General features: G+C 39.9%; 1 protein-coding gene across 1 annotated transcript in view; it reads left to right on the top strand.

Moving 5' to 3' along the window:
* The window catches only part of LOC133545216 (multidrug and toxin extrusion protein 1-like), a 63,963-nt gene that overhangs the window by 19,748 nt on the left and 17,402 nt on the right, over positions 1-26,813 (top strand). Inside the window, exons 5-10 of the mRNA XM_061890605.1 lie at positions 4,512-4,554; positions 4,628-4,672; positions 8,634-8,731; positions 16,180-16,277; positions 25,323-25,504; positions 25,617-25,725. Of these exons, the coding sequence (XP_061746589.1) occupies positions 4,512-4,554; positions 4,628-4,672; positions 8,634-8,731; positions 16,180-16,277; positions 25,323-25,504; positions 25,617-25,725 (575 nt within the window). The remainder of the gene's footprint in view (positions 1-4,511; positions 4,555-4,627; positions 4,673-8,633; positions 8,732-16,179; positions 16,278-25,322; positions 25,505-25,616; positions 25,726-26,813) is intronic.

The following is a 26,813-nucleotide window of genomic DNA, read 5'->3' as shown; positions in this document are numbered from 1 at the left end:
GAATTAATACCATTTCTCAATTTAAACATTTTCTCGACCCATTTGAAAGATTCCAACACCACCCATTTTAACTCATTCAGAACATTAAAGTCTTAACATTTTCCCCAAAATTCCCGCTTTTCATGAAGTTCCCATTCAAATGAATGGGACACTTTTTTCCCAAAGTTCCACAATTCCCACATTTTTCATCCGATTCAAGATGTTTCAATTTCAAACTGTTCAACCTATTTGGGAATTGCAGGCTTTCTTTTAAAAAAATCCAAATTTCCCAGAATTCCATGTTTTCCGGGGCATTTTTCCCATTCCAAATGAATTGACCATTCTTCAAACTTCCAATTCCGCAATTTTCAAACAATTCAAACCATTCCACCTTCAACGCATTACATTTATCCTGGATATTCAAACTATCATTTTTACAAGTTTAAAAAAAATCCCGGAATAACCAGAATTCCCTTTTTTTCCCGCCAAACCCTTTTTTTTTACCCTTTTTTTTTTTTTATAGCAACTGCTCCGTCCACATTTTCCAACCATTCTACTGTGGAAACATACCTGTTTTTAATCAGGACAAAAAAAAAGAATCCCGTTTTCCTGGACTTCCTTAATACAATTTCACGTTTTAAAAATGTTAATACTTCAACATTTGTCGACCGATTTGAAAACTTCCAAAACCAACCATTTCAACTCATTCAGGACGTTCAGGTCTTTTAATATTTTCCCAAAAATTCCTGATTTACATGAAATTACCACATTTCCTTGACATTTCCATTGAAATGAGATATTTTTCAAAGTTCCACATTTTTCATCCGATTCAAGACGTTTCAATTTCAAACTGTTCAGCCTATTTGACAAATTCCAAAATGTCCACATTTCCCAGAATTCCAGGTTTTCCGGGAAATTTTTCCCATTCCAAATGAATTGGCCATTCTTCAAACTTCCAATTCCACAATTTTCAACACATTCCACTCATCCTGGATATTTAAACAATCATTTTTACAAGTTTAAAAAACATCCAGGAATAACCAGAATTCCCTTATTTTTTCCCCCAAAGTCTTTTTTTTTTTTTTTTACCTTTATAGCGACTGCTCCTTCCACATTTTCAACCATTCTACTGTGGAAACATACCTGTTTTTAATCAGGACAAAAAAAAAATAATCCTGTTTTCCTGGAATTCCTTAATACCATTTCTCAATTAAAAATGTTACTATTTAAACATTTGTCAACCGATTTTGAAAAATTCCAAAACCAACCATTTCAACTCATTCAGAACGTTCAGGTCTGTTAATATTTTCCAAAAAAATGCTGCTTTACATGAAATGCCCACATTTCCTTGAAACTTCCATTGAAATGAATGGGACATTTTACAAAGTTTGACAATTCCCACAATTTTCATCCGATTCAAGATGTTTCAATTTCAAACTGTTCAGCCTATTTGGGAATTGCAGGTTTTCTCTTGACAAAATCCAAAAATGTCCAGGTTTCCCAGAATTCCATGTTTTCCGGGACATTTTTCCCATTCCAAATGAATTGGCCATTCTTCAAACTTCCAATTCTGCAATTTTCAAACAATCAAAGCATTCCACTCATCCTGGATATTCAAACTTCCATGTTTGCAAGTTCCAAAAAATTCCAGGAATAACCGGAATTCCCTTTTTTTTTCCAAACCCTTTTTTTTCCCACCCTTTTTTTTTTTATAGCGACTGCTCCTTCCACATTTTTCAACCATTCTACCGTGGAGACATACCTGTTTTTAATCAGGACAAAAAAAAACCGAATCCTGTTTTCCTGGAATTCCTAATACCATTTCTCAATTAAAAATGTTACTACTTAAACATTGGTCGACCGATTTGAGAAATTCCAAAACCAACCATTTCAACTTATTCAGAACGTTCGGGTCTTTTAATATTTTTCAAAAAATTCCTGCTTTTCATGAAATTCCCACATTTCCTTGAAATTTCCATTGAAATGAATGGGACATTTTTCAAAAATCCACATTTTTCATCCGATTCAAGACGTTTCAATTTCAAACTGTTGAGCCTATTTGAAAAAATTTCGAAATTTCCCAGAATTCTATGTTTTCCAGGAAATTGTTCCCATTCCAAATGAATTGACCATTCTTTAAACTTCCAATTCCACAATTTTCAAACAATTCAAACTATTCCACCTTCAACGCATTACACTTATCCTGGATATTCAAACTATAACTTTTACAAGTTCCAAAAAATTCCAGGAATAACCAGAATTCCCTTTTTTCCCCCAGATCCTTTTTTTGGCCCTTTTTTTTATAGCGACGGCTCCTTCCACATTTTTCAACCAATTCTACCGTGGAAACATACCTTTTAATCAGGACAAAAAAACTAATCCGGTTTTCCTGGAATTCCTTAATACCATTTCTCAATTAAAAATGTTACTACTTAAATATTTATCGACCGATTTGAAAAATTCCAAAATTCCCACATTTTTCATCCGATTCAAACTGTTCAGCCTATTCGGCAATCGGGGGCTTTCCCTTGACAAATTCCAAAAATTCTCAGATTTCCCAGAATTCCTGTTTTTTCCGGGACATAAATTCCCATTCAAAATGAATTGTCCATTTTTCAAACTTCCACCATTTTCATATTTTTCAACCAATTCAAACCATTCCACATTCAACATATTCCACTTATCCTGGATATTCAAACTGTCATTTTTCCAAGTTGAAAAAATTCCAGAAATACCCAGAATTCCCTTCTTTTTTTCTCTCTAAACCTTTTTCTGGTGACTACTCCTTCCACATTTTTCAACCCACTTCAACTGTTCCACCGTCCAAACTTTCCTCTTAATCAAGACCAAAAAAAAACAGTTATTCCCGGTTTTCTCGAAATTAATAAAAATGGGATCCCACTTTTTTGTAATAGTTTTGAAAACAAATGCTAAATGTATGTATTATCATGTTAACTCCATCCATCCATTTTCTACCGCTTATTCCCTTTTGGGGTTACGGGGGGCGCTGGCGCCTATCTCAGCTACAATCGGGCGGAAGGCGGGGTACACCCTGGACAAGTCGCCACCTCATCGCAGGGCCAACACAGATAGACAGACAACATTCTCACTCACATTCACACACTAGGGCCAATTTAGTGTTGCCAATCAAACTATCCCCAGGTGCATGTCTTTGGAAGTGGGAGGAAGCCGGAGTACCCGGGCTTCACGGTGGCAGAGGGGTTAGTGCGTCTGCCTCCCAATACGAAGTTCCTGCAGTCCTGGGTTCAAATCCAGGCTCGGGATCTTTCATGTTAACTCACATTTGGAAAAATGTTGTCACAAATGTTACTTAATTCATTTAAAAAAATACAAAAGAAAACAACATTTTTATGCATATGTAAATGTATTCAGTTATAAACATTCATTCACTTTCTTCGTTCTTTCATGGATGTAAAGTTTACCGCTGCCGATATTTCAATTGTAATATTTCCAGAAAGTATTTGTTCTATTTTTGGCCAAAGTAAGACAAAGAAAACAATCTGAAGGATTTTATTTATTTTTTTTTTTTTAATGCCATGATCTTCCTCCATAGGAGGCTGTTAGGATGATTATTTAGAATTTTTAAAAATGGGGAAAAAGAAAAAACATAGCTTCATTTGTATTTTATTAACAAAAATATTCAAAAACATTTTGATTTATTTAAACTTTTTACTGCATTTTGTCTTTTTTTATTTTTATTTTTTGGGACTTTTTTTTCTGCTTTGAAAGGTGAGTATAGCCTGCTATCAGTATATCAATCAATCAATCAATCAATGTTTATTTATATAGCCCCAAATCACAAATGTCTCAAAGGACTGCACAAATCATTACGACTACAACATCCTTGGAAGAACCCACAAAAGGGCAAGGAAAACTCACACCCAGTGGGCAGGGAGAATTCACATTCAGTGGGACGCCAGTGACAATGCTGACTATGAGAAACCTTGGAGAGGACCTCAGATGTGGGCAACCCCCCCCCTCTAGGGGACCGAAAGCAATGGATGTCGAGCGGGTCTAACATGATACTGTGAAAGTTCAATCCATAGTGGCTCCAAGACAGCAGTGAGAGTCCCGTCCACAGGAAACCATCTCAAGCGGATCAGCAGCGTAGAGATGTCCCCAACCGATACAGGCGAGCGGTCCATCCTGGGTCCCGACGAGCGGTCCATCCTGGGTCTCGACTCTGGACAGTCAGTACTTCATCCATGGTCATCGGACCGGACCCCCTCCACAAGGGAGGGGGGGACATAGGAGAAAGAAAAGAAGCGGCAGATCAACTGGTCTAAAAAAGGAGGTCTATTTAAAGGCTAGAGTATACAGATGAGTTTTAAGATGAGACTTAAATGTTTCTACTGAGGTAGCATCTCGAAGCATATGTAGATATCTATACCACAACTGTAGTTCTTAATGCACTTGGTTGAATTAGGCAACATCATTAGCATGTATAAAGAATTGTCACTTTGAGGTTGAGCGGATGTTTTAATTTTTCTTCTCTCCTCCTCCTCTTCTAGCCTGTCCCAGCTCTACGTGAAGATCTTCATGCCGGCTCTGCCAGTGAGTGACACAAAACCCTTTTCTAGTGCGCGCTGCTGTGCATTATTGATCTCATTGAGTGTCTTGATGGCAGGCCACCTTCATGTACCAGCTGCAGGCGAGGTATCTTCAGAATCAGGTGCGTGGACTGCATCGCAAAAAGTCAGTGTTCAAAAACAAGAAAGAAAAAAATACAAAAATTTGAATTATTTTGTTTGAACTAAGCACAATTATCTGCCAATAGAACAAGACAGTTTGGCCTGTCAAGACTTTCCAAAACAAGTAAAATTAGCTTACCTCAATGAACCTAAAAGTAGTTTCAATTAAGTATATTCTCAATAATAACAAGTGCACTTTTCTTGGTAGAAAAAAAATATATTTTTGCTCAATATGTTAAAATATTCTTAACCCTTGTGTGGTGTTCGGGTCTGTGGGACCCGTTTTCATTTTTTATTACAAGAAAAATGATACAATGTAATTTTTCAAACTGAGACTCACTGACTTTGGCTCATTTTCTGTGAAAAACATATATCAGAATACATATTTAATGACCATACACCATACAATACCCCCTTACACCTTTCTATTACATATAAGATGTCCGGGTCCACAGGAGGTGCGGAAATTGATGTTCTGTGTACCACACACACAGCAAGCTAGAGTGTAGGTACACAGAACATCAGAGGGTCAAATGTGCGAGAAAATGAGAGCAGTGTTGACAAACAATGTTGCAACCTTGCTTGGAGAACATAAATCAGAATACATATTTAATGACTAGACACCATGCACCCCCCTACACATTTCTATTACATATAAGATGTCCGGGTCCACGCGCACACACATACACACACAGCAGGCCTAGACAGGAGGAGGACAGAGTGTATTGTTGCGTTTGGACCAGATGTTCCTCAGAGGGAATTTTAAGCTGCTGGTCACCCCCAAGTTCATTTGATGACACATAAGCTGATTTTAAATGAATCCAAGACAGAGTAGGTATTTTGACATTTTATTCCAAAGCTTTGGAGAGACCACTCTATGAACAACATGTTCAAATCGAATCGCCCAATTTGATCTGGAAGTCTTGCCTTTTTTGCTATGCCACTCGCCATCTCCCCCCACCCCCTCCCCACAGAGCTGGAGACAGAAAGAGATAGGGAGAAGGAGTATCGTTGTTCCTGCATTCCAAGCACAAGGTTGTCTCCAGTGTACAATCGGTCAGGAGATAGGGATTAGATAAACAGAGTACAAGATGGAACACTAACTATTTCAAATATGACTATAGAGAATAGAAATAACTTTTAAATATGGATATATGTAGATATCTATCTCCGTCGGTAGGTACACAGAACATCAGAGGGTCAAATGTGCGAGAAAATGAGAGCAGACAGTGTTGACAAACAATGTTGCAACCTTGCTTGAAGAACATATATCAGAATACATATTTAATGACTACACACCATGCACCCCCCTACTCCTTTCAATTACATATAAGATGTCCGGGTCCACGCGCAGTCACACATGCACACACAGCAGGCCTAGACAGGAGGAGGACAGAGTATAGTGTTGCGTTTGGACCAGATGTTCCTCAGAGGGAATTTTAAGCTGCTGGTCACCCCCAAGTTCATTTGATGACACATAAGCTGATTTTAAATGAATCCCAGACAGAGTAGGTATTTTGACATTTTATTCCAAAGCTTTGGAGAGACCACTCTATGAACAACACGTTCAAATCGAATCGCCCAATTTGATCTGGAAGTCTTGCCTTTTTTGCTATGCCACTCGCCATCTCCCCCCACCCCCTCCCCACAGAGCTGGAGACAGAAAGAGATAGGGAGAAGGAGTATCGTTGTTCCTGCATTCCAAGCACAAGGTTGTCTCCAGTGTACAATCGGTCAGGAGATAGGGATTAGATAAACAGAGTACAAGATGGAACACTAACTAACTATTTCAAATATGACTATAGAGAATAGAAATAACTTTTAAATATGGATATATGTAGATATCTATCTCCGTCGGTAGGTACACAGAACATCAGAGGGTCAAATGTGCGAGAAAATGAGAGCAGACAGTGTTGACAAACAATGTTGCAACCTTGCTTGAAGAACATATATCAGAATACATATTTAATGACTACACACCATGCACCCCCCTACTCCTTTCAATTACATATAAGATGTCCGGGTCCACGCGCAGTCACACATGCACACACAGCAGGCCTAGACAGGAGGAGGACAGAGTATAGTGTTGCGTTTGGACCAGATGTTCCTCAGAGGGAATTTTAAGCTGCTGGTCACCCCCAAGTTCATTTGATGACAGTGTTACTACACTAGCTATTTCAAATATGACTATAGAGAATTGAAAAAACTTTGAAATATGGTTATATGTAGATATCTATCTCCGTCGGTAGGTACACAGAACATCAGAGGGTCAAATGTGCGAGAAAATGAGAGCAGACAGTGTTGACAGACAACGTTGCAACCTTGTGTGGGAACCGCAGGTGCAGAAACACAAAAGAAGAATCCCTGTGGGATGCAGAAACTGGCAGAGAAATTATCCGTGCAACGTTCATATTGTTGTTACTCAGCCAGCGTTTGTGGGTCCGATGAACCCGTTGCATTTTGTGGCTTTTAATGCCTCACAATAAATAAATAAATGGGTTGTACTTGTATACCGCGTTTCTACCTTCAAGGTACTCAAAGCGCTTTGACACTACTTCCACATTTACCCATTCACACACACATTCACACACTGATGGAGGGAGCTGCCATGCAAGGCGCTAACCAGCACCCATCAGGAGCAAGGGTGAAGTGTCTTGCTCAGGACACAACGGACGTGACGAGGTTGGTACTAGGTGGGGATTGAACCAGGGAACCTCGGGTTGTGCACGGCCACTCTTCCACTGCGGCCCAAACACTTTTTTGTCAAAATACTGAACAGGTGTTTATTGGGATAAGGTAGACATCTGTTCAGTATTTTAACATTCTGCACCTGCGGTTCCCACACAGGGTTTGTTGCAACATTGTTTGTCAACGCTGCTCTCATTTTCTCGCACATTTGACCCTCTGATGTTCTGTGTTCCTACACTCTGTCCTCCTCCTGTCTAGGCCTTGTGTGCGCGTGCGTGTGTGACTTTTAATGCCTCGCAATCAAACACTTATATTGAAATACTGAGCAGGTGTTTATTGGGATAATTTAAACATCTGTTCAGTATTTTAACATTCTGCACCTGCGGTTCCCACACAGGGTTTGTTGCAACCTTGTTTGTCAGCACTGCTCTCATTTTCTCGCACATTTGACCCTCTGATGTTCTGTGTACCTACACTCTGTCCTCCTCCTGTCGAGGCCGTGTGTGTGAGTGTGTGTGTGTGTGTGACTTTTAATGCCTCACAATCAAACACTTATGTTAAAATACTGAACAGGTGTTTATTGGGATAATTTAAACACCGAACAGGTGTTTATTGGGATAATTTAAACATCTGTTCAGTATTTTAACATTCTGCACCTGCTGTTCCCACGCAGGATTTATTTCGCAACATTGTTTGTCAACACTGTCTGCTCTCATTTTCTCGCACATTTGGCCCTCTGATGTTCTGTTTGTGTGTGTGTGTATTGCATTTTCTGGCTTTTAATGCCTCAGAATCAAACACTTTTATGTTAAAATACTGAACAGATGTTTATTGGGATGAGGTAAATATCCATCCATCCATTTCCTACCGCTTATTCCCTTCGGTAAACATCTGTTCAGTATTTTAACATAAAAGTGTTTGATTATGAGGCCTTAAAAGCCACAAAATGCAAAGAAATTATTACTTTTAAAGAAGTACTTCTATACTTTTAGTGTTAATGACACAGCTTTGCAACAGTTGATATTCAAGTTTCAAGCATGTTTTACTCAATATAGGTCATACAATCTCAGCTACAAGCTGTAATATCTTACTGAGATCATTTAGGACCAAAACACTAACATAAAATCTGCTTAGTGAGAATAATTATCCTATCAGACAGAAAATAAGCAAAAATCACCCTTATTTGAGATATTTAATCCCACTTACATTTCAGTTTTTGCGGTGGTTAAAAGTGAGGCCTCCTTTCTCTCCCAGGGCATCATTTGGCCCCAGGTGATAACCGGCGCCATCGGGAACATATTCAATGCAATCATCAACTACATCTTGCTGAAGGTTTTGGACCTCGGGGTGGCGTGAGTATGTTTACTTCACCTCCTCCTAGAGACCTAATATTGCTTTTAAATGGATAATTCAAGGGTGTTCCACGTGCTAATTGACACGTTACGAGATATCACGCTGCTACCGCCACCATACTTGCCAACCTTGAGACCTCAGATTTCGGTAGGTGGGGCGGGGGGCGTGGTTAAGAGGGGAGGAGTATATTTATATTATTTATTATTATCATTGTTTATTGTGAACGAACTGTGGTGCTGAATTTCCCCCAGGGATCAATAAAGTACATTCTATTCTATATTTACAGATAGATTCACCAAGTCAAGTATTTTATTTATATATATATATATATATAAATAAAAGAAATACTTGAATTTCAGTGTTCATTTATTTACACATTTAAACACACACAACACTCATCTACTCATTTTTGAGTTAAGGGTTGAATTGTCCATCCTTGTTTTTCTAACCATATGCATGTACAGTAGAATTGTCCTGTTTAAGAGTGTCACAACATAGCTGTTTATGGCAGACGAACTGCTTTACGGTAGAAGAAAACGGACTGCTGTTGTTGTGTGTTGTTTTAGCACGCTGGGAGGACGTTAATGAAACTGCCTAACAATAAACCCACATAAGAAACTAAGAACTCGCCCTCGATCATTCTATAGTTATAACGTCATTGGGCAGACACACTCTTTATACTTGTCACTCAGGTCCGCATGGAGCTGGAGGGGGCGTGGCCTTCAGCTCTGCCTGAATTTCAGGAGATTTTCAGGAGAAAATTTGTCCCTGGAGGTTTTCAGGAGAGGCGCTGAATTTCGGGAGTCTCCCGGAAAATCCAGGATGGTTGGCAAGTATGACTGCCACCACTCATCTGAGGGCCACTTTGATTGAATGAAAATGTGGCCCCACTTTGGCGCCACGGACCTCATTAGATAATGCGACGGACCACATTAAGTGATGTTTGGTCACTTTTAAACCGCACTTGTAATGTTGCAATTTTCAACATTAACGCTCCAACGTAAGGTTCCACTCTTCCAAAATGCACTAGCTTGATGCTAATTTATAATCAATTTCCCATAGCATTAGCGATTTAACATGGCGATTTCAACACCTCCAAATTTGGTAAAGAAAATTACAACCTAAGAAAACAAACAGCTGGCGTGTAATAAGTACAATACTTAAAGTACTTTGTAGGGCGCAACATAATGCATTTAGCTTCAAAGAAAAAAGCCACTTCCTAGTTGAATAATAATAATGAAAGATAATAAAATAAATGCCCGCAGCAGTATGAAAAATAAAGAAAGTAAATGTTAAATCTTTGTTAATAAAATACAAATTAAAATGTTTTTCCCATTTTTTTAACATTCTAATTACATTTATTTTTAACAGCCTCCTGTGATGCAAGTTAGCAGATGTGCTAATACATCTAAAAAAGGGGTGTTGAACTAATTTTAGCTCAGGGGCCCCAGGGAGGAAAATCTGCAACAGAACAAACACATTCTGAAAATATTACAATAAAAATAAAGAAAAAAACTACCGGCAGTGGTAAAGTTTAGGTGCATGAAGGAAAGAAGAAAGTGCTTGTTTATAACTTAATAAATTTGGCTTTGCATAAAATGTATTTTGTATTATTTTAAGTAACGTTTATGACAACCTTTTTCCAAAACGCAATATAGAATGTGAGATAAAACAGGATAATGCATACATTTATCATTTGTTTTCAAAACGCTTACAAAAAAGTGCGGACCCCAGAAATGTACTGTGGGACCCCATTTGTATGACTTGACGGGGTCCCTGGGATCTCGTTTTGAAAATTCCTAGCGCCAACAGTATTGGGGCGTGCAAAACGGCAGCAAGCTGTTCTAAGAAATTGAAGAAGAAACTGAAGCTATTGAGCGAATAGTTATTGACGCTATTCGGCCATGTCTGCCTTAGCATCACCGGTAAAATGTGCGGACCAAACGATCGGGACTTTCGCATCTTGTGACACTGGAGGAACTTAAATCCGTCGATTGGTAAGTGTTTGTTTGGCATTAAATGTGGATGGAGGGAAAGGCTGGATGCAAATATAGCTACAAATGTACATACAGCTAGCCTAAATAGCATGTTAGCATAGATTAGCATGCGGTGCTAATTGATGCACACTATACGTAAATAAACGTGAATCCGTCCCTGATCGTGTTGTTACACCCTCCGACAACACACCGACGAGGTACAGAAAACAGTCGAAAAAACGGAAAATAACAGCTGATTTGACTCGTTGTTTGTAATGTGTTTGAGAAAATGGCCAATTGACTACCTATGTGACGTCCCGTTAATTCGCCAAAATTCACCCATTTAGAGTTCGGAAATCGGTTAAAAAAATGTATGGTCTATTTTCTGCAACATCAAGGTATATATTGACGCTTACATAGATCTGGTGATAATCTATGCTAACGTGGTATTGAGCGAATAGCTATTGAGGCTATTTGGCCATGTCTGCCTTAGCATCACCGGTAAAATGTGCAGACCAAACAATCGGGACTTTCGCATCTTGTGACACTGGAGCAACTTAAATCCGTTGATTGGTAAGTGTTTGTTTGGCATTAAATGTGGATGGAGGGTAAGGCTGGATGCAAACATAAATACAAATATACATACAGCTAGCCTAAATATTATGTTAGCATAGATTAGCATGCGGTGCCAATCGATGCACACTCTACATAAATCAACTTGAATCCTCCGACAACACACCGACGAGGCATGATGTCTCCAAGGTACGGAAAACGGTCAAAAAAAACGGAAAATAACAGAGCTGATTTGACTCGTTTGTAATGTGTTTGAGGAAATGGCCGATTGACTACCAAAATTCACCCATTTAGAGTTCGGAAATCGGTTAAAAAAAATATATGGTCTTTTTTTCTGCAACATCAAGGTATATATTGACGCTTACATAGATCTGGTGATAATCTATGCTAACATGGTATTGAGCGAATAGCTATTGAGGCTATTTGGCCATGTCTGCCTTAGCATCACCGGTAAAATGTGCAGACCAAACAATCGGGACTTTCGCATCTTGTGACACTGGAGCAACTTAAATCCGTTGATTGGTAAGTGTTTGTTTGGCATTAAATGTGGATGGAGGGTAAGGCTGGATGCAAACATAAATACAAATATACATACAGCTAGCCTAAATATTATGTTAGCATGGATTAGCATGCGGTGCCAATCGATGCACACTCTACATAAATCAACTTGAATCCTCCGACAACACACCGACGAGGCATGATGTCTCCAAGGTACGGAAAACAGTCAAAAAAAACGGAAAATAACAGAGCTGATTTGACTCGTTTGTAATGTGTTTGAGGAAATGGCCGATTGACTACCAAAATTCACCCATTTAGAGTTCGGAAATCGGTTGAAAAAAATATATGGTCTTTTTTTTGCAACATCAAGGTATATATTGACGCTTACATAGATCTGGTGATAATCTATGCTAACATGGTATTGAGCGAATAGCTATTGAGGCTATTTGGCCATGTCTGCCTTAGCATCACCGGTAAAATGTGCAGACCAAACAATCGGGACTTTCGCATCTTGTGACACTGGAGCAACTTAAATCCGTTGATTGGTAAGTGTTTGTTTGGCATTAAATGTGGATGGAGGGTAAGGCTGGATGCAAACATAAATACAAATATACATACAGCTAGCCTAAATATTATGTTAGCATAGATTAGCATGCGGTGCCAATCGATGCACACTCTACATAAATCAACTTGAATCCTCCGACAACACACCGACGAGGCATGATGTCTCCAAGGTACGGAAAACTGTAAAAAAAAATGGAAAATAACAGAGCTGATTTGACTCGTTTGTAATGTGTTTGAGGAAATGGCCGATTGACTACCAAAATTCACCCATTTAGAGTTCGGAAATCGGTTAAAAAAAATATATGGTCTTTTTTTCTGCAACATCAAGGTATATATTGACGCTTACATAGATCTGGTAATAATCTATGCTAACATGGTATTGAGCGAATAGCTGTTGAGGCTATTTGGCCATGTCTGCCTTAGCATCACCGGTAAAATGTGCAGACCAAACAATCGGGACTTTCGCATCTTGTGACACTGGAGCAACTTAAATCCGTCGATTGGTAAGTGTTTGTTTGGCATTAAATGTGGATGGAGGGAAAGGCTGGATGCAAATATAGCTACAAATGTACATACAGCTAGCCTAAATAGCATGTTAGCATAGATTAGCATGCGGTGCTAATTGATGCACACTATACGTAAATAAACGTGAATCCGTCCCTGATCGTGTTGTTACACCCTCCGACAACACACCGACGAGGCATGATGTCTCCAAGGTACAGAAAACAGTCGAAAAAACGGAAAATAACAGAGCTGATTTGACTCGTTGTTTGTAATGTGTTTGAGAAAATGGCCAATTGACTACCTATGTGACGTCACGTTAATTCGCCAAATTTCACCCATTTAGAGTTCGGAAATCGGTTAAAAAAATATATGGTCTATTTTCTGCAACATCAAGGTATATATTGACGCTTACATAGATCTGGTGATAATCTATGCTAACATGGTATTGAGCGAATAGCTATTGAGGCTATTTGGCCATGTCTGCCTTAGCATCACCGGTAAAATGTGCAGACCAAACAATCGGGACTTTCGCATCTTGTGACACTGGAGCAACTTAAATCCGTTGATTGGTAAGTGTTTGTTTGGCATTACATGTGGATGGAGGGTAAGGCTGGATGCAAACATAAATACAAATATACATACAGCTAGCCTAAATATTATGTTAGCATAGATTAGCATGCGGTGCCAATCGATGCACACTCTACATAAATCAACTTGAATCCTCCGACAACACACCGACGAGGCATGATGTCTCCAAGGTACGGAAAACAGTCAAAAAAAACGGAAAATAACAGAGCTGATTTGACTCGTTTGTAATGTGTTTGAGGAAATGGCCGATTGACTACCAAAATTCACCCATTTAGAGTTCGGAAATCGGTTAAAAAAAATATATGGTCTTTTTTTCTGCAACATCAAGGTATATATTGACGCTTACATAGATCTGGTGATAATCTATGCTAGCATGGTATTGAGCGAATAGCTATTGAGGCTATTTGGCCATGTCTGCCTTAGCATCACCGGTAAAATGTGCAGACCAAACAATCGGGACTTTCGCATCTTGTGACACTGGAGCAACTTAAATCCGTTGATTGGTAAGTGTTTGTTTGGCATTAAATGTGAATGGAGGGTAAGGCTGGATGCAAACATAAATACAAATATACATACAGCTAGCCGAAATATTATGTTAGCATAGATTAGCATGCGGTGCCAATCGATGCACACTCTACATAAATCAACTTGAATCCTCCGACAACACACCGACGAGGCATGATGTCTCCAAGGTACGGAAAACAGTCAAAAAAAACGGAAAATAACAGAGCTGATTTGACTCGTTTGTAATGTGTTTGAGGAAATGGCCGATTGACTACCAAAATTCACCCATTTAGAGTTCGGAAATCGGTTAAAAAAAATATATGGTCTTTTTTTCTGCAACATCAAGGTATATATTGACGCTTACATAGATCTGGTGATAATCTATGCTAACATGGTATTGAGCGAATAGCTATTGAGGCTATTTGGCCATGTCTGCCTTAGCATCACCGGTAAAATGAGCAGACCAAACAATCGGGACTTTCGCATCTTGTGACACTGGAGCAACTTAAATCCGTTGATTGGTAAGTGTTTGTTTGGCATTAAATGTGGATGGAGGGTAAGGCTGGATGCAAACATAAATACAAATATACATACAGCTAGCCTAAATATTATGTTAGCATAGATTAGCATGCGGTGCCAATCGATGCACACTCTACATAAATCAACTTGAATCCTCCGACAACACACCGACGAGGCATGATGTCTCCAAGGTACGGAAAACAGTCAAAAAAAACGGAAAATAACAGAGCTGATTTGACTCGTTTGTAATGTGTTTGAGGAAATGGCCGATTGACTACCAAAATTCACCCATTTAGAGTTCGGAAATCGGTTAAAAAAAATATATGGTCTTTTTTTCTGCAACATCAAGGTATATATTGACGCTTACATAGATCTGGTGATAATCTATGCTAACATGGTATTGAGCGAATAGTTATTGAGGCTATTTGGCCATGTCTGCCTTAGCATCACCGGTAAAATGTGCAGACCAAACAATCGGGACTTTCGCATCTTGTGACACTGGAGCAACTTAAATCCGTTGATTGGTAAGTGTTTGTTTGGCATTAAATGTGGATGGAGGGTAAGGCTGGATGCAAACATAAATACAAATATACATACAGCTAGCCGAAATATTATGTTAGCATAGATTAGCATGCGGTGCCAATCGATGCACACTCTACATAAATCAACTTGAATCCTCCGACAACACACCGACGAGGCATGATGTCTCCAAGGTACGGAAAACTGTCAAAAAAAACGGAAAATAACAGAGCTGATTTGACTCGTTTGTAATGTGTTTGAGGAAATGGCCGATTGACTACCAAAATTCACCCATTTAGAGTTCGGAAATCGGTTAAAAAAAATATATGGTCTTTTTTTCTGCAACATCAAGGTATATATTGACGCTTACATAGATCTGGTGATAATCTATGCTAACATGGTATTGAGCGAATAGCTATTGAGGCTATTTGGCCATGTCTGCCTTAGCATCACCGGTAAAATGTGCAGACCAAACAATCGGGACTTTCGCATCTTGTGACACTGGAGCAACTTAAATCCGTTGATTGGTAAGTGTTTGTTTGGCATTAAATGTGGATGGAGGGTAAGGCTGGATGCAAACATAAATACAAATATACATACAGCTAGCCTAAATATTATGTTAGCATAGATTAGCATGCGGTGCCAATCGATGCACACTCTACATAAATCAACTTGAATCCTCCGACAACACACCGACGAGGCATGATGTCTCCAAGGTACGGAAAACAGTCAAAAAAAACGGAAAATAACAGAGCTGATTTGACTCGTTTGTAATGTGTTTGAGGAAATGGCCGATTGACTACCAAAATTCACCCATTTAGAGTTCGGAAATCGGTTAAAAAAAATATATGGTCTTTTTTTTCTGCAACATCAAGGTATATATTGACGCTTACATCGGTCTGGTGATAATGTTCCCCTTTTTAAATGTTACATGAAAACAAAAAAAAATTGGTACTTTATTGATTCCTTTAGGAGAGTTCTTTTTAGGAAAATTTTACATTTTTAAAATTTTAAAATGATCCTCAATTAAAATCAACATACCAGTATCAATCCCCAGGCGCCAATAAATTGGTACAGTTTAATTTTGGATGCGAACGGTACCCATCCCTAACTGTATCGCACTCTTCCCATTTCTAAGAATGCAACCCCGACTGAACAAAGTTGGGAATAAATACTGATTGTGTTGTGGTCTTTCCCCAAAGTGGCTCAGCTGCAGCTAACGTCATCTCTCAGATGTCCTTGGCTGTGTTTCTGTTCGTCTACATGATGGCCAGAGGTCTTCACAAAGCCACGTGGGACGGCAAGTAACATCTTGGTTCTCTTTCTTCAGCTCCTCCAGACTGTTGACCACTAGGGGGCCGGGCAATACAACGATATCAATGAATATCACGATAGACGATAAATATGGTGCTCATCGGAAGAAAGCATGGTTGGTTGCATGAACAAAGGCCCTCAGTAGGGTAGTGCCCATACCAATATTTTGGTAGCGGTACCAAAATGTATTTTTGATACTTTTCTAAATAAAGGGGACCACAAAAAAGTTGCTATTGGCTTTATTTTAACAAAAAATCTTACGGTACATTACAATGTTTATTATTGCAAGTTCGTCCGTAAATAAAATAGTGAACATACTAAACAACTTGTATTTTAGTAGTAAGTAAAACAAACAAAAGCTCCTAATTAGTCTGCTGACTAGTCACTATTATTTTGTCAACAATATAAAGGACAAGCTGTAAAAAATTATTAATCTACTTGTTCATTTACTGTTAATATCTGCTTATTTTCTGTTTCAACATGTTCTATCTACATTTATGTTAAAATGTAATAATCACTTATTATTCTGTTGTTTAGATACTTTACATTAGTTTTGGATGATACCACAATTTTAAGAATCGATCCGATACCAAGTAGTAACATGATCATACATAGGTCATATTTTAAGTTCTCATGTGTCCAGGGTCGTATTTCCCGAGTTTATGAATAGAATATGAATTTAAGAAAACTTATTTTGTGACTATAAAAATCGATGTAATCATTGTAGTATCGACTAAATACACTCTTATACTTGGTATCACTACAGTGGATGTTATGGCGTTTGTTTAAATTCAAGAGTGTTAACTTGTTGTTAGCGGTGACGCCGGTGAGCTATTATAGTGAAGCATGTTTAGTTATTCCTCGTCCTGCAGTGATAATGATACTTGTAAGAAGCGTACTTTATTTGTCGCCCTGGAGGCGAGGATTAGTGATTTAGAAAGCACCCCTTCCTGAGGGTGTTTCAGTGTTAGAACTTTAGTTTTTAAGCAAAAATGCGTCCATTCTCCCTTTTCTGCTTGTAAGTACTCTATGATTGTGCGCTGCCGGACATGCTTCTCTGCTCGTAAAACCAGCAATGTGACGACGAGCAGTCATGCTTGTGTGTAAAAAAATATAATAAAAAGGGGACTCATACTTGCCAACCTTGAGACCTCCGATTTCGAGAGGTAGGGGGCGCGGTCAGGGTGGGGCGTGGGTTTCGGGGGCGTGTTTAGAAGGGGAGGACTATATTTCCCCCTAGATTCACCAAGTTAAGTATTTTATATATATATATATATATATATATATATATATATATATATATATATATATATATATATATATATATATATATATATATATATATAATAAATACTTGATTTTCAGTGTTCATTTATTTACACACACAACACTCTACTCATTGTTGAGTTAAGGGTTGAACTGTCCATCCTTGTTTTTCTAACCATATGCATGAACAGTAGATGGCAGTATTGTCCTGTTTAAGAGTCTCACAACATTGCTGTTTAGGCAGACGAACTGCTTTATGGTAGACAAAAACGGACTGCTGCTGTTGTTGTGTGTTTTTACGGCGCTGGGAGGACGTTAATGAAACTGCCTAACGATAAACCCACATAAGAAACCAGGAACTCGCCCCAAGATCATTCTACAGTTATAACGTCCTTGGGCGGACACGCTCTTTATACTTGTCACTCAGGTCCGCATGGAGCTGGAGGGGGCGTGGCCTCCAGCTCCGCCTGAATTTCGGGAGAAAATTTGTCCCGGGAGGTTTTTCGGGAGAGCCGCTGAATTTCGTGAGTCTCGCGGAAAATCCGGGAGGGTTGGCAAAGTATAGTACATTTTTTGATTCATTAGTACCGCGATACTATACTAGTACCGGTATACCGTACAACCCGAGGAGGAAGTGATCACGTGACACGGTAACAGTATTAACTGTCAGTTTGGTTGCACCATTGCGTTGTCTGGTTGTTGAGAAGGGAAAAGTAAAAATAAAGAAATTGTGAATTAATGTGGTAAAGGCACCTCGACAGTTTAACACTTTTTGGATTTTTTGTTGTCTAAGTGATGCAAGGCACTTGTTCCTACCAAAACCTGAGCCATGCTCACCCTTTAGAGCACAGCTGTAAATTCCCAACATTAAAATTGCAGGAAGCAGTTCTTAGGTTTCTCTTTTTCCCCACACTTTGCACTGTTTTCTTACACTCTTATCAGGCAAGTGCTGCTCTTCAGTGACCACTCGCATGAAAGAGACAGACTGTTGCGATCTATTAATAAACGATACTGGAGTGATTTGATGAAGATTTTTTCTTCTTTTTGTTCATGTTTACAAAAGTCAGTGAATAATTCCCTGGACGCGGGAGGACTTTGATGGCAAAACCCCAAAGATTTAAGACTAGTAGACTGTAATGTTTACGTTTTGTTTGTTATTGTGTACTATTGACTTTGTAGGTAATAAAAGGGAATGTGCTATTGTTGGGTTGTGAATCTTTAGGTACCATTCGATTCTCGAGGCTAACGATTCGATTCCGACTCAATTCTCAATTCAAAACTATTACTTTTTAATAACATTGGGTGCTTGTTGTATGATTATTATTCCTCCATAAAATAAACAGCTCTTATTAAAATTAAATCAATTTAATTATTTGAAAGAAAACAGGTTTAGTTTAATAACATTTTACCCAAACCTTTAATAACAGGACAGATTAAAAAAAAAGGTAATTAAATAAAAACATTCGTTACATTTTTTTGTTGTGTGTGTGTGTGTATGTTAGAGTTGTATCATTAAATAGAGGTCGTGTCTAGCAGGACCGATAATCAGCATTTCCGTTTTTTTGGCGTTGAGTTGCAAAAAGTTAGCGGACATCCATTGTTTGATTTCATTAAGACACGCCTCCAGCTGACTACAATCCGGCGTGTTGGTCAGCTTTAGGGGCATGTAGAGTTGGGTGTCATCAGCATAACAGTGAAAGCTAACACCGTATTTGCGTATGATGTCACCTAGCGGCAGCATGTAGATGCTGAAGAGTGCAGGGCCAAGGACCGAACCCTGGGGAACTCCACACGTTACCTTAACGTAGTCCGAGGTCACATTGTTATGGGAGACACACTGCATCCTATCAGTAAGATAAGAGTTAAACCAAGACAGGGCTAAGTCTGACAAACCAATTCATGTTTTGATACGTTCTAATAAAATATTATGGTCGACGGTATCGAAAGCAGCGCTAAGATTTTTTATTTATTTATTTATTTATTTTTTTTGCTTTAAGTCGGCTCGTTTTGATTTTTTTATATGCTTCTGGTGAAGAGAAAGGCACTACATTGCCACCCGTTGTGACTGAAAGGCCGAAACTTTGTTTTTGGAGGGGGGCGTAGAGAAAAAAGTTCCAGTTTCTCAGTACCTGTATTATGAGTTCCCTATCAAATGAATAAATATTGTAAAAAATAAAATTAAATAAAAAACCCAATGGGAACGTCCATATTTCTGACAAACAGTATATCAATCAATCAATCAATCAATGTTTACTTATATAGCCCTAAATCACTAGTGTCTCAAAGGGCTGCACAAACCACCACGACATCCTCGGTAGGCCCACATAAGGGCAAGGAAAACTCACACCCAGTGGGACATCGGTGATAATAATGATCCAGTGGGACGTCTGTGACAATAATGATTATGAGAACCTTAGAGAGGAGGAAAGCAATGGATGTCGAGCGGGTCTAACATGATACTGTGAAAGTTCAATCCACAATGGATCCAACACAGTCGCGAGAGTCCAGTCCAAAGCGGTTCCAACTCAGCAGCGAGAGTCCCGTTCACAGCGGAGCCAGCAGGAAACCATCCCAAGCGGAGGCGGATCAGCAGCGCAGAGATGTCGAGGCGGATCAGCAGCGCAGAGATGTCCCCAGCCGATACACAGCCGATACACAGGCAAGCAGTACATGGCCACCGGATCGGACCGGACCCCCTCCACAGGGGAGAGTGGGACATAGAAGAAAAAGAAAAGAAACAGCAGATCAACTGGTCTAAAAAGGGAGTCTATTTAAAGGCTACAGTATACAAATGAGTTTTAAGGTGAGACTTAAATGCTTCTACTGAGGTGGCATCTCGAACTGTTACCGGGAGGGCATTCCAGAGTACTGGAGCCCGAACGGAAAACGCTCTATAGCCCGCAGACTTTTTTTGGGCTTTGGGAATCACTAACAAGCCGGAATCCTTTGAACGCAGATTTCTTGCCGGGACATATGGTACAATACAATCGGCAAGATAGGATGGAGCTAGACCGTGTAGTATTTTATACGTAAGTAGTAAAACCTTAAAGTCACATCTTAAGTGCACAGGAAGCCAGTGCAGGTGAGCCAGTATAGGTATATATGTATGTATATATGTATATAAAGGTATATACAGTACAGGCGTAATGTGATCAAACTTTCTTGTTCTTGTCAAAAGTCTAGCAGCCGCATTTTGTACCAACTGTAATCTTTTAATGCTAGACATGGGGAGACCCCAAAATAATACGTTACAGTAGTCGAGGCGAGACGTAACAAACGCATGGATAATGATCTCAGCGTCCTTAGTGGACAGAATGGAGCGAATTTTAGCGATATTACGGAGATGAAAGAAGGCCGTTTTAGTAACGCTTTTAATGTGTGCCTCAAAGGAGAGAGTTGGGTCGAAGATAATACCCAGATTCTTTACCGTGTCGCCTTGTTTAATTGTTTGGTTGTCAAATGTTAGAGTTGTATTATTAAATAGAGTTCGGTGTCTAGCAGGACCGATAATCAGCATTTCCGTTTTTTTGGCATTGAGTTGCAAAAAGTTAGCGGACATCCATTGTTTAATTTCATTAAGACACGCCTCCAGCTGACTACAATCCGGCGTGTTGGTCAGCTTTAGGGGCATGTAGAGTTGGGTGTCATCAGCATAACAGTGAAAGCTAACACCGTATTTGCGTATGATGTCACCTAGCGGCAGCATGTAGATGCTGAAGAGTGCAGGGCCAAGGACCGAACCCTGGGGAACTCCACACGTTACCTTAACGTAGTCCGAGGTCACATTGTTATGGGAGACACACTGCATTCTATCAGTAAGATAAGAGTTAAACCAAGACAGGGCTAAGTCTGACATACCAATTCATGTTTTGATACGTTCTAATAAAATATTATGGTCGACGGTATCGAAAGCAGCGCTAAGATTTTTTTTTTTAATTTTTTTTATTTTTTTTTTTTTTTGCTTTAAGTCGGCTCGTTTTGATTTTTTTATATGCTTCTGGTGAAGAGAAAGGCACTACATTGCCACCCGTTGTGACTGAAAGGCCGAAACTTTGTTTTTGGAGGGGGGCGTAGAGAAAAAAGTTCCAGTTTCTCAGTACCTGTATTATGAGTTCCCTATCAAATGAATAAATATTGTAAAAAATAAAATAAAATAAAAAACCCAATGGGAACGTCCATATTTCTGACAAACAGTATATAACTTCTTTTTTAATGAAGTTTTCCGAGATGAAATTAAACTTTTGTGAAAGTGTACTCCTCTAGTAAAAACTAACATTTATATTTAAGTAGCGTATTTTCCGGACCATTGGGCGCACCGGATTATAAGACGCAATGGTCTATTTTTGATCTTTTTCCATATATGAGGAGTCATAATTTTTTCTAAATGTTAAACACTTCCTTGTGCCCTCCATAAAATGTAATGGTGGTTCTTTGGTCCAAATATTGCATAGATTGTCGTAACGGACTTCAAAGGCGGACGCGTGCCATTTTTCAGGATTTATGCAGATCGCAAATACAGATCAGCAGGTACCAGAAGGAAAGAAATGTTTGTTTTGCATAATATAGCGAAATACAACAGCAGGTAATGTCTTACCTTATACACCCACCATAATAATGCTTCATACCAAAGTCATACTAAAACATTTTGATAGATTTTTGAGCGCCGTGTGCAATGTTCTATATTTTCAATGGAACATATACCATGTTGGTGTTTACTTGAGTCTATACGTATATCTTATGTCTGACTGCCATCTACTGGTCACACTTTTTTCACCATGTACCAAATAAAATGGGTAAGGTCACGCGATGTCAACATGGGCATCATGGGCAAGGTCACAATGTCAACATGGGCAGCATGGGTAAGGTCATGTGATGTCAACATGGGCATCATGGGTAATGTCACGTGATGTCAACATGGGCGTCATGGGTAAGGTCACGTGATGTCAACATGGGCATCATGGGTAAGGTCACGTGATGTCAACATGGGCATCATGGGTAAGGTCACGTGATGTCAACATGGGCATCATGGGTAAGGTCACGTGATGTCAACATGGGCATCATGGGTAAGGTCACGTGATGTCAACATGGGCATCATGGGTAAGGTCACGTGATGTCAACATGGGTATCATGGGTAAGGTCACGTGATGTCAACATGAGCATGATGGGTAAGATCACGGAATTTCAACTTTGGCATCATGGGTAAGGTCACATGATATCAACTTTGGCATCATGGGTAAGATCACGGGATGTCAACTTTGGCATCATGAGTAAGGTGACATGATATCAACTTTGGCATCATAGTTAAGGTCAGGGGATGTCAACATGGGCATCATGGGTAAGGTCACATGATGTCAACATGGGCATCATGGGTAAGGTCACGTGAAGTCAACATGGGCATCATGGGTAAGGTCACGTGATGTCAACATGGGCATCATGGGTAAGGTCACGTGATATAAACTTTGGCATCATGGATAAGGTCACGTGATATAAACTTTGGCATCATAGTAAAGGTCACGTGATGTCAACATGGGCAACATGGGTAAGGTCACGTGATGTCAACATGGGCAACATGGGTAAGGTCACGTGATGTCAACATGGGCATCATGGGTAAGGTCACGTGATGTCAACATGGGTATCATGGGTAAGGTCACGTGATGTCAACATGAGCATGATGGGTAAGATCACGGGATTTTAACTTTGGCATCATGGGTAAGGTCACATGATATCAACTTTGGCATCATAGTTAAGGTCACGGGATGTCAACATGGGAATCATGGGTAAGGTCACATGATGTCAACATGGGCATCATGGGTAAGATCACGGGATGTCAACTTTGGCATCATGGGTAAGGTAACATGATATCAACTTTGGCATCATAGTTAAGGTCAGGGGATGTCAACATGGGCATCATGGGTAAGGTCACATGATGTCAACATGGGCATCATGGGTAAGGTCACGTGATGTCAACATAGGCATCATGGGTAAGGTCACGTGAAGCCAACATGGGCATCATGGGTAAGGTCACGTGATGTCAACATGGGCATCATGGGTAAGGTCACGTGATGTCAACATGGGCATCATGGGCAAGGTCACAATGTCAACATGGGCAGCATGGGTAAGGTCATGTGATGTCAACATGGGCATCATGGGTAAGGTCACGTGATGTCAACATGGGCGTCATGGGTAAGGTCACGTGATGTCAACATGGGCATCATGGGTAAGGTCACGTGATGTCAACATGGGCATCATGGGTAAGGTCACATGATGTCAACATGGGCATCATGGGTAAGGTCACATGATGTCAACATGGGTATCATGGGTAAGGTCACGTGATGTCAACATGAGCATGATGGGTAAGATCACGGGATTTCAACTTTGGCATCATGGGTAAGGTCACATGATATAAACTTTGGCATCATAGTTAAGGTCACGGGATGTCAACATGGGAATCATGGGTAAGGTCACATGATGTCAACATGGGCATCATGGGTAAGATCACGGGATGTCAACTTTGGCATCATGGGTGAGGTCACGTGATATCAACTTTGGCATCATGGGTAAGGTCACGTGATATCAACTTTGGCATCATAGTAAAGGTCACGTGATGTCAACATGGGCAACATGGGTAAGGTCACGTGATTGCATTTTGGGTCAGGTCATGTGATGTCAACATGGGCATGACGTGATGTCATTATGGGCAAGGTCACGTGAAGTCAGCAGGGGCATCATGGGTAAGGTCACGTGATGTCAACATGGGCGTCATGGGTAAGGTCACATGATGTCAACATGGGCATCATGGGTAAGGTCACATGATGTCAACATGGGTATCATGGGTAAGGTCACGTGATGTCAACATGAGCATGATGGGTAAGATCACGGGATTTCAACTTTGGCATCATGGGTAAGGTCACATGATATAAACTTTGGCATCATAGTTAAGGTCACGGGATGTCAACATGGGAATCATGGGTAAGGTCACATGATGTCAACATGGGCATCATGGGTAAGATCACGGGATGTCAACTTTGGCATCATGGGTAAGGTCACGTGATATCAACTTTGGCATCATAGTAAAGGTCACGTGATGTCAACATGGGCAACATGGGTAAGGTCACGTGATTGCATTTTGGGTCAGGTCATGTGATGTCAACATGGGCATGACGTGATGTCATTATGGGCAAGGTCACGTGAAGTCAGCAGGGGCATCATGGGTAAGGTCACGTGATGTCAACATGGGTATCATGGGTAAGGTCATGCGATGTCGTCATGGGTAAAGTCACATAATGGCATCATGGGCATCCGGGTAAGGTCACGTGATGTCCTCATGGGTATCACGAGTAAGGTCAGGTGATGGCATCATGGGTAAGGTCGGTAAGCATAACCAAAATTCTTCTGTACATTAGGCGCACCGGGTTATCAGGCGTTTTAAGTGCGCCTATTAGTCCGAAAAATACGGCATTCTTTGTTTCAAGTTCCATATTGCCATCGTGGTGCAGTCTACACATATCTCTTATGTGTGTCTGCCATCTACTGGTCACACTTATAACTACACCATGTACCAAATAAAAGCTTTGCGGTGGATAAGGTCAACCAAACCTATTCGCATGTTAGGCACACTGTCGAGTTTTGAGGAAAACAAAAAAATGTAAGTGCGCCTTTATACAGTAATAATACCTTGTGGACATAGTATATTGGGAACCCAGTTCAAAGGACGCCCCACCCTAGTCATATGTGATGAACGCATGTCGTTCTTGTCTCCTCTCAGGCTGGACGTCAGAGTGCCTGCAGGAGTGGGGTCCCTTCCTGCGTCTGGCCATCCCCAGCATGCTGATGACGTGCTTGGAGTGGTGGCTCTACGAGATCGCCGGCTTCCTGTCGGGTTTGATTAGCGAGGTGGAGCTGGGGGCCGAGTCCGTCGTGTACCAGACGGCCGTCCTGGTCTTCATGGTAACGTCTCTTCTCATCTTACCGTTATGGAAATGACCCACCAATGAGAACACTGCACTTTCTAGCTCCGCCCTCTTTAGACAATATCTTTTTGCTGTTTGACTTCTTCTAGTTCCCGTTGGGCTTCTCGGTAGCCGGCAGCGTCCGTGTGGGAAACTGTCTCGGCGGCGGGAACACCGAGCAAGCCAAGCTGTCCGGCAAGGTCGCCGTCTTGTGTGCATGTACGACATACATACACACACACACACACACACACACACACACACAAATGTATAAAGGTCTCCTATTATTTCTGAGTTTTTACAATTTTTGTACACTTTTTACTAAAAGTAACGTCATTCAGTTGGCTCAGATATTTACAGTATATACATATAAATAAATGTATATACTTGTTATATCCATCCATCCATCCATCCATTTTCTACCGCTTATTCCCTTTCGGGGTCGCGGGGGGCGCTGGCGCCTATCGCAGCTACAATCGGGCGGAAGGCAGGGTACACCCTGGACAAGTCGCCACCTCATCTGGGAAAAATCACAAGACTACTTCATCTCTACAGAACTGTTTCATGAGGGGTTCCCTCAATCTCCTGACATTTGAGGGAACCCCTCATGAAACAGTTCTGTAGAGATGAAATAGTCTTGTGATTTTTCCCACACACACACACACATATATATATATATGTATATATATATATATGTGTATATATATATATATATATATATATATATATATATACTAACAAAAAATTGTATACATATTATATAAATACAAAACAATTATTTTATATGCATACTGTAGTAAATAATTTTATATAAATCTTATAAAAATGCAAAACTATTTATATACTTAATGTATTGAGTAATTTTATATACATTGTATATAAATATAAAGTTTTATATACATAAAAATTATTTACTATTTTATATACATATGTTTGCTCCACTTTTGAGTTAAGAGGCACTTGAATGTTCACGTTTCACGCATTTATGACATCATTTAGGAAATAACCACCTTTGACTTGCTCCGGGTATACGAACACCACTTTGTTTGGGGGGGGGCATTATATATTTCGTTTTTCTTCAGTGAATATGCTGATCCAGGTAAAATGTGATGTTTGCATGTAGCTCACATGCTTGTATTGTTCATTTAGCATGATGTCAAAATGTAATGTTGACACGAAACTTGAAGAGCTATGCTAGCGTCGCTAACCTAGCATGATGTCAAAATGTGATGTTGACACGAAACTTGAAGAGCTATGCTAGCGTCGCTAACCTAGCATGATGTTAAAATGTAATGTTGACATGTAAC

Source organism: Nerophis ophidion, linkage group LG28 (genome assembly GCF_033978795.1).
Source record: "Nerophis ophidion isolate RoL-2023_Sa linkage group LG28, RoL_Noph_v1.0, whole genome shotgun sequence".
Taxonomy (NCBI): domain Eukaryota; kingdom Metazoa; phylum Chordata; class Actinopteri; order Syngnathiformes; family Syngnathidae; genus Nerophis; species Nerophis ophidion.
This window is presented reverse-complemented; position numbering and strand designations above follow the sequence as displayed.